Source organism: Leptinotarsa decemlineata, unplaced genomic scaffold (genome assembly GCF_025532065.1).
Source record: "Leptinotarsa decemlineata unplaced genomic scaffold, Ldec_3_MD MMD2_tig00078422_RagTag_RagTag, whole genome shotgun sequence".
In the NCBI taxonomy this organism is placed as follows: Eukaryota; Metazoa; Arthropoda; class Insecta; order Coleoptera; family Chrysomelidae; genus Leptinotarsa; species Leptinotarsa decemlineata.
In genome coordinates, this window is record NW_027412747.1 from 1,963,140 (window position 1) to 1,975,294 (window position 12,155).

General features: G+C 31.6%; 2 protein-coding genes and 1 long non-coding RNA gene across 4 annotated transcripts in view; 1 reads left to right on the forward strand and 2 right to left on the reverse strand.

Moving 5' to 3' along the window:
* The window catches only part of LOC111512179 (nose resistant to fluoxetine protein 6), a 147,417-nt gene that overhangs the window by 71,726 nt on the left and 63,536 nt on the right, over positions 1 to 12,155 (forward strand). The gene's annotated exons all lie outside the window — the stretch shown is intronic.
* Positions 1 to 12,155, reverse strand: part of LOC141487192 (uncharacterized) — a 72,205-nt gene that overhangs the window by 23,434 nt on the left and 36,616 nt on the right. The window lies entirely within an intron of this gene.
* On the reverse strand, positions 8,141 to 10,357 carry LOC141487337 (uncharacterized). The gene is made up of 2 exons (XM_074186282.1): positions 10,181 to 10,357; positions 8,141 to 10,119 (listed from the first exon to the last, which is right to left on the reverse strand). Exons 1-2 carry the CDS (start codon positions 10,218 to 10,220, stop codon positions 9,629 to 9,631), a joined length of 531 nt encoding a protein of 176 aa, XP_074042383.1. The 5' UTR covers positions 10,221 to 10,357; the 3' UTR covers positions 8,141 to 9,628.

Consider the following 12,155-nt stretch of genomic DNA (forward strand, 5'->3'; position numbering starts at 1 on the left):
TTTTTCTTCAATATACATCTACAGACTGTACTATTCTCCTAGTGAAGTGAGGTCCGTATATATTTTTCAAAGATCCTAACAATGTGAGGACATATATACACGTACTAATTCATCAAAAACGCAAAGTGAGGTCCATTAAACGTTGCCGAGTTTTTTACATGTGAAACAGATGAATGCAAGGTGGATAAGAGATAAATGTATATTAGCGAAGATTTATGAAAGTTTGATTGTTGCGTCGTGGAAACTACTGCGTGATTTAAGTTAGTTTTGATCAAAATAAACTAAAAAATACATGTTGCTTTTGTTTTGAGTATTTCAGTTTCACAAATACATTTTTCAGGATGGACAGAAAAACATAAATTGTGGTGAAAAATAATAACGAAGTTTTAGACCGGTTGTGGATTCCAAAATATGAAAGTACCAAGGGACTTGGCAGAAATGAGATCAATAGTCTAGTTCATATACCATTTTCTTCTAAAATTTTTATATTGTCTCCGAAAATTACGATCAAGGTGTCATTATATTCATATTGTCACGTAGAAAGTTTGAGGATGAGTTCGAAAAGGCACTGACACAAATTACGAAAGTCATAAACAAATTAGTTGAAAAAAATTGAGGTTTGTTTTTTTCTGAATATCTCGAATAGTACTCAAAATTTTCGAATTTGAAAAGAAGATCAAAAAAAATCATCAAATATGCTAATAGGCTCAATAGGCTAATGAATAGATTGCCGCGCGCCGTCGCAAAAATGACAAATGGTTGAAAGCTACTCTGTAGCTGGCAGAGTCCAATAGGACTCTGTATATTTTTTCAACCATTTGATCAGAAATAAAATCATTTTTTCAATCATATAACACATGTGGCCATTTCTATTTGAATATGGCGGTACTATGACGTCAAACAACTCGATATAAAGAGAAACTAACGACGAAATTTTATCAGTTTTTGAATAAAAGTCAATAATTGAAATTTTTCACTTATCAACGAACTCCTAAGGGACTTTTGTTATATGCCAATTTTCACGTCATTGATCTCAAAAATCTGAATAGTAAGTGGTATTTTCTGAACTTCGACATCGAAGTGTACCTCTTTTACTACAAAAAATGATACTGTGCTGTCCATTTATCTGTACCGGTGAAAAGTGTAATTTTTATGAAGTTATTATTCACTTTTTCACTGGCAGAGAAAAATAAACAGATTACTATCTGCGACACCTACTTGTAGTATAAGAGAGTCCTTTCGAAGTCGAAGTTCAAAAAATACTAATTTCTATTTAGATTTTCGAGATAAATGATATAAACAATGGCGTTTAAACAAAATTGATAGAAAGTACGTGAATGAATCAAAAACTTCAATTTTTAAACTTTCATTCAAAAACCAAGCAAACTTCGACGTTAGCATCCTACATCGAGTTTGACAATATTTCTGTATGTGACGTCATGCTCTATTCGATAGAAATGGCCGCATGTGTTATATATGATTTCGTTGGTACCCGTTATATAAACAGAGAATTCGAATCATAATTATCACGAAGTCAAACTTCGTTATTGATTATTAAATGAATAATTGCTTTCAGATTCTCCCTTCATTCATTATTTATCTAATTGAAGCTGGATTGATTCTCTTACGTAACATGGCTGGCGGAACTACAAATAGTAATGATGCTCCCAGGTGTGGCTTAGAGAGTTAGTAACAGACCCTACTCAGAAGAAGCTAATGACTACTTGTAGTAGTCAATGCCAAATACATAAAAACGACAGCAACATTTTCGTTATAATTTCAGAGGCATTTTATTAAATGAGAAACAGTTTTGTGGATGAAATTAAATATTTTCAAAAATCAATGTGAATGTCGAAGGAGCTTTTAATTGAGCTGAATTTTCCATTTAGCTCTTCATCAAAAGCGATAAAACCAGTAAAAATATATTCGATCACTTATTCAAAACTCAACCATTCTTTGAAGTGAGAAATTCAACATACTCAACTGATGTAAAATATAATAAAAAATTACAGCTAATACAAGTGGTGAAACGGCACAGCAATAGTGTGCCAGCAGGTCTTCAATTCGAATCTGCCTATGACTTCATATTTTTTCTCGAACGTCACTGATGCCAAAACAAAAACAACAAATGGAATAGAATGAGTTGAATCAGTAATTTCACATTCAAATACAAAACGATTTTGTTGTCTCTTCAATTTCACAATCATTGGTATCAACTGTAATCAATATTTCAGTCTGGGCTTCAAGTTAAGATTCGTATTGAATGGACATACTTTCAGTAAAATTAAGTGGTTAGGCTCATTCGATCCGGAGTTTTGTCAAGATCATTGTGAAAAAAAAAAGTAAATTAGTTCATAAAAAATTCTAAAAGTTATAAATAATTAAAGACCCTAAAAAGCAGTGTTCGGTTTTGTTATTTATAGTTCGTAAACTATAAATATTTTTGAATTCTAAAAAAAAGATCATTGAATAGAAGGAAATTTACTGAAAAAAAATTCCGACTTCCAAAACGGTATCTCCATTATTTATAATTTCAATTCAACGCTGAAAATAGCTGTCCGCGCGCCATTTTTAGGTTGCGCACATGACCCCTAAGCGAGTACGTAACTTGAAAATACTTTTTTTGAGGTACTTAAAGTAAATAGAAAAATTTTAAAAATTTATGATATAATCCAAACACTATAGAGATCTGATTCCTGTTGGAAATTTTCATTATTGTAAATTTTCCAATAATTTAGACAATTGTTAATTGACAAAATTTTGTGAAACTTCCTTTATCTTTCAAAGTAAAATAAATATTTTAATAATTACCGTGAAATTATTTCGCCTCGTGGAGCCCTTCTTAGATACATACAAAAGAAGACTGCATGATAAAACTTCTGAAAATTTTAATACTTTGTTTATAATAATTTTTTAAAGTAAACAAAAAAACACAATAATGTTATGTCGATAAAAGACATTTATGAACTGAAACGGATAATTTGTTTATAAAGCTTTTATAAAGAAATGGACTATTTCAATATTGAAAAAAAAAATTTCAACTTCATAGAAAACTGTCAATTATGATTTGAAAAAAATGTCTAAGTAATATTATTAGTTTTTAATCGGTTTTTTATATGTCTACTGTTCAAATTATAAGTTAAGACATTTTTTTTTTCTAAAATCATAATTAACAGTTCTCTACAAAATAACAAAAAAAAATTCCATTAACAATTTCATTGTTTATTCGCTCAATAATTTGTTATAAACAAATTCGCAACAACCAAGAGCATAAAAATATCGAAGAAATTTTTTGCCATTATTTATTCAATTTTGAAAATACACGTGCTGCAAAAGTTGCACCAGCTGATCCATTTGTTGACTTTAATGCTTATATAACTTTTAAACTATTAGAGATACGACAATAAACATTCAGATCATTTTTGTAGATAATTAAATTATCTTTCAAATGTCATCTTGCATATATTTTTTAGTAATTGTTAACTTGTTGTTTTAGGCATTTGTTTATAAAAATTTCCTCGGGTTTCTACAAATTTTCAGGCTCACAGCTCAGTAAATAATGCGAAATTGGATATTGAACTTCAGACCAATTTTGTTATCGAGATGAAGATGAAAATAATGATTCTGATGATGGAGATGAGGATTCCGAATACGGCATGGTCACTGATCAACAAAATAGAAAGAAGTCAGCTCATCAAAAAATTAATAACGGAATCTTCGGAGCAGATTTAGATTCCGAATCTGAAGAAAACACGGAGCCAGATGAGACAGGAGGAGAAGAAGAAGAAATGTAAGAACCTAAAGATCAAGAAGAAGAAGATGAAGCATAAGAAAAAGAAGAGCAAAAAATCGAAAACCTCTCGAGTAACAAAAGAAAAAGAATAGCACCTTCACTTCCAAATCTAGATATTGCAAGTACTTACTTCAAAAACTTCTACCCCCCAAAAAACAAAGGAAAAGACGAAATTGATAAAATAAATTGACTGCTTCATTATTCTTGATATGATAATAACGAATATTATCGACGCTAATTGTAATATTCCGATTAAAATTTTGTATTCGAAAGGAATAAACTGCTTTCAGTTATATAAATTTAATATCTACTCAACAATCTGTTTAAAAAAATCTGTTTAAAATCTGTTTTTCCGCTAATCAGCTGCCGCTCCCATACGAACGACAACTCTCAGAAGTTGAGAAACTTGTGCGAGCTAAGGACTAACGAGGTTTTACCTTTTAACGTGTGATTTCTAACACGTTACCTCGTGTCCTTATATTTTTTAATGAAATTGTTGCATCTCTGAAGCATTTTTTGAATTACAAACTAGAATTCAGTGAAATAGAAGTAAGCAATTAGGTGGGAATATAATAATTCCCAAAATTTTGCGAAATTCATCAATAGCTTATGAAAAAATGAACAAATAAACAAATAACCAACTGTAAGATAATTTATTCTTCAACAAAATTGCTCTGAAGTTCAATATCCGAATTCAGCTGTGAGCCTGAAAAGTTGAAAAAACTCGAGTTAATCGTTAATTTTCATAAACAAATGCCTAAAACAACGAATTAACAATAAATAAAGAATATATACAAGATGACATTTGAAATTATCTATAAAAATTATCTGAATGTTCATTGTCGTATCTCTAATAGTTAAAAGCAAGTGTATTTTCAAAATTGAATGAATAATGGAAAAAATTGTTCATGGCATTTTTATGCTCGTGGTTGTTTTTGTTATTTTCATAACTTAAAAAAAAATAAAGCTGAGAGTAGAATTTGTTTATAACAAATAGTTGAGTTAATAAACGATGGAATTGTTAATGAATTTTATTCTGTTATTTTGTATAGAACTGTTAATTATGATTTTAGCAAAGGAAAAAAATGTCCTAACTAATAATTTAAACAATAGATATATAAAAAAAAGATTATAAACAATTATATACTATTATTGACATTTTTATTCTATATCATAATAATTGACAGTTCTCTATAAAGTTGTAAAATTTTTCTTCAAATATTGAAGTGTCCTATTTGTTTATAAAAAAATTATAAACATATGGAGATAAAAATCAATCGTTTCAGTTTATAAATGTTTTTCATTGATATAAAAACGATAAAATAATGATGAATGAAGATAACATTTTTTTACAACATTATTGTGTTTTTTCTTCTTTTGTTTACTTAAAAAAATTATTGTAAACGAAGTATTAAAATTTTCAGAACTTTTATCATCATCTTCTTTTGTATTCAAGAAGGGCTCCACGAAGCGAAAAAATTTTACGCTAATCATTCAAATATTCATTTCACTTTGAACGATAAAGGAAGTTTTAGAAAATTTTGTTGATTAACAATTGTCTAGATTATTGAAAAATTAACTTTAATGAGAAATTCCAACGGGAATCAGTTCTCTATGGTGTTCAGATCATAAATTTTTAAAATTTTTCTATTTACTTCAAGTACCTCAAAAAAAAATATTTTCAAGTTACGTACTCGCTTAGAGGCCATGCGCGCAACCTAAAAGTGGCGCGCGGACGGCTATTTTCAGCGTTGAATCAAAATTATAAATAATGGAGATACCGTTTCGGGAGTCGAAACACTTTTTTAGTGAATTTCCTCCACCAAAGACCTCTTTTTCAAAATTCAAAAGTATTTATAGTTCACGAACTATAACCAACAAAACGGAACACTGCTTCGTAGGGTTTTCAATTGTTTATGACTTTTATAATTTTTTATGAATTATTTTCTTTTTTTTTACAATGATCTAGACAATATTCCGGATCGAATGAGCCTAACCACTTAATTTTACAAAAAGTGTGTCCATTCAACACGAATCTAAACTTGGAGCCCAGACTAATTCATACTAACGCAAGTATTTCTGAATTCGTGAACTCATATACTGACAAAGTCACAGACAGAGAGAGGACAGCGCTATGTTGCGACATCTCCGGGTCTCACTTTGCACGCAGCAATTAAATCGAAGGCACCTTTGGAATACACGAATGAAAATATACGGGAGGAACAGCGACCTCAAGCGTCCAACCATTGAACTGAAATATATGCGGTGAACGGGTTTTCATACCAAATGAAGTCCAATTTTTTTTTGCGAAATGACAATATCTTGTGGTGAGCCACTCATTAGAACTATTTGATTCACGAAACAAAGTGAGGTCCGTATATTGGTCCTCACTTTGTCGCGGACCTAACTTCAACTGTAATTTTTCAATGGAAGTGGCTCACTTCCTACTCTGGGAGTAGAAAGGTTAATGCAGTCAGGCTGCTGGAAAACAATTCCATGAAAATCGAAAAATAAATAGATAAGTACTTTTTGATCATTCCCATATTGATTTCAATTTAAGAGCCACCAGTAGACAGCTGTTTCAGCCTATTGGGCATCGTCAGTACCGGGCAGGCGGTCCTCGATCGAAGATAAAATGAGAAAAACCAAGAAAGTACTTGATAAAAATAGCTGCGTAAACGCAAGCGAAACATAAGTGGAACCACCTATTGATGTGACACCCAAGTCAACTTGCCAAGTTTTTATGTCAGTATTGGTGGTTTGACCAATCAACCGACAACTGCGGTAGCAGAAATTTGGGAAGCTAACCTGAAATGCCATCGGAAAACGAATCCACATGTTTCTAGAAATGATATGAAATCTAGAAAGGTTAATGCAGTCAAGTTGCTGAAAAATAATTCCATGAAAATCAAAAAATAGATAAGTACTTTTTGATCATTCCCATATGGATTTCAATTTGAGATAATAATACAATAATAAGATTATATATCTTGTAAAAAATATATAAATATGGAGAACTTACTAACGTGAGAATAAAATATAATAAGGTTCAAAAACAGATAGAAAAACATTAAATAATGACAGTTGATGAAGATTTTTGCTGACAATGTCAAGTGGGAAAATTCTAAATGATACTAGGATTACTAGATCTTTTATTTCAGTAGGTACGTGTAAATTTTAGTAAGACTATCAATATCAGTTCGTTTATTCATTGAATGTTCTTGGTTATTAATATGTATCATTTCCAAAAATATTCTTTTATTTGTATTGATTTCTCTATCTGAAATATTTGGATTTTCAAAATTCATTTTATGATCCTCCGAATTAACATGTTCTGTTAATGCACAAGAATTAACATTTCGTCTGTTATGGGAAGTGATGCGACTACTTAGAGGTCTAGATGTTTGTCCTATATATGTTTTAGGACAATCCATAGAAGAAATTTCGTATACTAAATTGGATTTTTGTTTATTTGAAATTGGTACTAATAGAGAACTAATAGAGGTACTTCTTCAAGTAGCTCAGGTAAAACATGTTAAAGAAAAACTTGGTATTTCAAGTCATTCAAATAGGAAAAAAGACTGAAATGATGACAGATGAATTAACAAACATTCAAACGTGTTCGGGTTAGTGTCAATCATGTCTAATGTAATTATCGATTTATTAGTTTGTTTCTACCGGGAACAATAACGGTCTGATTCAAACTCATCCAAACCATCTTTTCAATTCTTCCATTTACTTCAGTTCCAAGCTTCTGATGATGCTCACTATGTCAATTGACTCTACGTTTCCTAATTTTTTCTTTCAATCCGTGATAGATAATTGCAAAGTCGAACATAAATTTTCTCTCTCATATTTTCTTTGGGAAACTGAACTGACGAATGAGCTTCCGACATCAGTTAGGCTCATCGATATTCAACCTAAAAGTTGACATGACATTTAATTTTCCTGAAAGTAAAGGTTTCTGAGATATTTGCAAAAAACTGAAGATATGTCCTGAGAAGAGACATTACATCATGTGTGCAATAATCGCATGATGCAACTTTCCTATAACATAGGAATAATTGGCCGTAGTTATGCAGAATTAAAGCTCCCAACCCTCAAAAGTAGAGTTTTGAGTTAATCGATATTATTCATTTTTCAACAGTAATTCAATAATATACATTACAGCTTAATGAAAACATTTAAATTCTTATTTTTATCTGGCAAAATATCCCATTGTTGACAAAATGAAACTAAGAGAAAAATAATTTGTTCAATATTTTGAAAAATACAGCCATTGTTTTGGGGGTTGGTTGCTTTCTGCATTATTATGTAATGTTAAGAAAAAATAAAATTCAAAAGATCTAGACAAAAAAAATAATTTATTGATAAAAAAATTCTTTTTAACAATTTCAAGTTCAAAATCAAGACTAGAGAGCTATATTATACCCATCGATATCTTCGTCGAAGTTGTCATCTCCTTGTATTATTTTGTAGAAATTTTGGCAATCTGATGGGATAAGATGCATCATCTCCTTAAGATTTGCAAGTTTTTTTGCAGCGATCATCTTACTCATTAAAAAAAAGTTTTCGTGCTGTTCCTTCCGCCTTTTTTTATATCAATCTTGTGTACAGGTGCGTCGAATGAATCGTACTGAACAGTGAGCAGGAACGGTTCATCTTTTTTTAATATAATCGATCTTATTTTTAGCCAGTTTATTTTTTGTCCGTCGATGCTTTGTTTTCTGTTGACGATTTTTTTTTCAATCGTATTGACCCTCAAAAAATCACAGGTGTTCATTTCCGTTACCACAAAAGGTTTTTTTTCCACCTTGTTTCATTACCTTCACATATTCGGAGGGCAAATACAATCTTTGCTGGTTTTTTAATGCAGACTCAATTTGAGCAAAATCAGAGTCATTGGGTAAAAAACTGTGGCCTGAACATAAAAATGTTGAAGTAATATCAGTCAAAGTAGAGGATTCATGTAAGATAGCTTTCAACATAAGAGTTAGTTTAATATTCCGGTTTGTCCACCGCATGAATCACTCCAGAGAATGAGATGTTCGACGTTTTTTTCTATGTGAGCATTCATGTGCTTAAGAAGGCAGGAACCTACCTCTTGAGCCCCTCTTCCTGCAACGCCTTCAGCCCAAACGTAACAGAATCCCTGATCTTGCTTTCCGTTATGAATACCACAGTTGTATACCCAGAGCTGCCTTTTATAGAATACAATGTTTGTTGGTATTCTTGGTAAAGGTAATGTTTTTTCTAAATCAAATGTAAGGCACTCATATTTTACATTTTCTTTAGCCAACTGAAAGTCACATCTTCGTAAATTTTGAGCATTTTCTGCGTCTTTGAAGTGATTGGTATAATCTTTCTGAATGTTTTCTATTTTTTCTGGATCAATTTCGTTATCAATTTGTATCTTCAATCTATCGCACCTATTACAGGTATCCTTTTTGAGTGTCTTAAATTTCAAATTGAATCGTTGGTAAAATATTTTTTTATAGGATGGTAGACTTACAGGTTTATCAATTTCTTGGCTATACATCTCGTACATTTTCTGTATAGTCATTTCCGGGGGCAAAAATTCAGCGCTTGTTTGTTCTCTACGATAGTGAGATTTATATTTTGGAATTTTTTTAATTTGTTCAATTACCTCCTGAATTTTGGCTTCTGGAAGTTTATTTTGCCCTCCTGGTCTAATACCTCTTTGGTCAGTTGAAGAAATTCCACCTCTAAATTTCTTTAGATGTTGTGATGTTAAAAGTTCTAATATACATTTCACGGCATACCACTTTGTCTTGTATTTTATAGCTCCTTGAAAATTTTCTTCTTTCTGGATTTCTACCATAAAGTCGCTGCGATAATATTTACCTGGCAATCATATGAGCCTAATGACCAAAATCTTTCAAACTCTAACTTTCGTATTTCGACAGGTACATGTTCGGCACATTTTAAAGTGCAATTACAATCGTAATTTATGAATTCTTTCGGTCTAATTTCTCTTCCTTTATAGTTGTAATATTTTTCATTGCTATTCCTTTTCTTTTCCTTTCTGTCCTGTTTTGATTTTTGAATTTTCTTTTTCTTCCTTTTTTTTGGTCTTGCCTCGTTAACTTTATTTTCTAAGGGGGTATCTGTTGAATCGCTATCAGCAACGACATGATCGCTATCACCAACGACATGTTTTGAAGATGTTGGTTCATAATCTGAGATAGAAGATTCATCACTTACAGCTTCGTAATTGGGGTCGCGAATAGAGTCATCGTCATCCTCCGAATAGTTATCTTTGAGCTCATGACCACTGGAACAGGTTATTTCCAAATGGTGAACATCTAAAATGAAAAATAAAACAGCAATCATCAATCACATAAAAGAAACATGTAATTTTCGTACCATGAACCGTTTGAGTCAATGCTTTCTCTTCCTCCCTCATAAAAGCTCTGTTAATAGATCCACACTCTTTAATTAATTGCTTGTCTGTTGTTATTGTTATTTCCTTACTAGTACATGGAATTTGATTTGTAATAGTATCACCTACTTTTTCATTTGTTTAGAGAGGAGTCTAGTACTTTTTCCGTTCCTATTTCATTAAAATAACAGAAAATATATTATTGATTTTTACTTTAACAAATATTGCGGAAAACTCACCTCTCTCTTGTTCCTTTTGTTGAAGCAGATTGAAAATTTTACTAGTACGGGAACTAAACAAGTTGTATCACAAAACAACACACTTTTTACTTACAAAATATCATTGAAACACTTGAAATTTTGCTAAGATCACGAGCCAAAATACACAAAACAATATAATTTTTTGAGGTTACGTGAAGATTCCATAACGCAGAAAACTACTAGCCCACGCAGTGGCGTCAACAATAATTCTTGCATTCAACAGATTTGTATTGACGCCAGAAGGCAAGCAACCCACTTGGTCGTATTAAATCATTATTGAAACCAACCAAGTGGATTGGTATTTTTCTGAAAAAAACCTAAATCTTAGAAGGTTAAGAAAATGGGTTGGTTATTACAATAACAGTTATTAATTTCAGTTGGTAGGTTTCTGCAGTTTAAAATATTTGACATATAGATACATGTTATGTGGTTAATACAAATTTAGGCCTACTGTGGGTTGGTAGCATTCTGCATAACTACGTCCAATTGTCAACCTCCTGAACATTTTTCAATATTGGGAGTATTCATAACATAGTACAGGTAAGTCAGAATGAGACCAACAAACTCCGTTTTTTTTTATTCGATATGTTATTTGAACGAATCGTTTTCATAAATTCACCGATATGTCACCATACACTTTCACATAATGATCATTTTGAAACACCAACTGACAAAACCAACCTCAAACTTCAATACTTCTGTTAGATGAGAGATAAAGCCAAAAATAATATTTGCGAAAAACTGAAAATAAGTACCTACTTTCAATTTGTTGAATTTTGTGTTCGAGTATCATTATCAGAGTCATTCCATACTGAATTATTAAAAAAAATATTTCATAATTATCACCGGCAGACAGCGGTTGATTGGTCAAACCACCATCACTGCCGTGAGAATAATGAAAAATGGATTAATTCGAAAACTGCAAGAACATTGATGAAATCAAATGATTGAAATGACTTTTTTTCTTTTTGGGTGTTCAAATTGGATGTATAAATTTTACTGAGGTTATTTCTAAAAATAATCTTTTGGAAAGGTTCTTTTCAGTATGCAACATTTCAGTATAAGTTCATCAGTCCGGATTTCCGTTATCTAATATTATATTAAATGATTTGATATCCTTAAAAAAACCAATACGAATGGAAAATTAAAAAGAATATCTGAAAATAACAATTTCATTAAGCAAAAAAATACTGAAATGTAATTACAGTGAAAATGAGTAAAAATTAGAACAATTAAACAAAAAATTGATTATGGGATATCATATCTACGCTTGATTGGCTGAATACAATGTTGGACAACATCTATGCGGCTTTTCTTAATTTCCTCCTAAACCGTGGTTCCTCCTGTATATGATCTCAGCTTGGGACCACTCGATGTTATGTTGATGGGTCCAAACATGCTCTGCTATTCCAGATTTGCTGGTTTCCCTCGCTTTGTTTGTTTCTTGTGCTCGCCAGTACGAACTTTCAATGACCTCTTAGTTTCACCGATATAGGATTTCCCGCACCCACAGGGTATCCGGTAAATGCAGTCCGCACAGTCCGTGTTTGGTGACTTGGTTTTCGTAAGGCTCCTACGGATAATGTTTCCGGATCTGAGGCAGGCTCTGATGTTGTACTTGGACCCAATTTTACTCATTCTTTCTGATAATCCTCTGATGTAGGGAGGTGCACGCAGTGATTGTGATGGCATCTTAGCA

Excerpts from the sequence above, each read along its gene's own strand:
- LOC141487337 (XM_074186282.1), bottom strand. The coding sequence starts at position 10,220 with ATGAGGGAGGAAGAGAAAGCATTGACTCAAACGGTTCATG. Across the intron at positions 10,120-10,180 it reads ATTGACTCAAACGGTTCATG|ATGTTCACCATTTGGAAATA; the intron begins GTACGAAAATTA and ends TTTTCATTTTAG.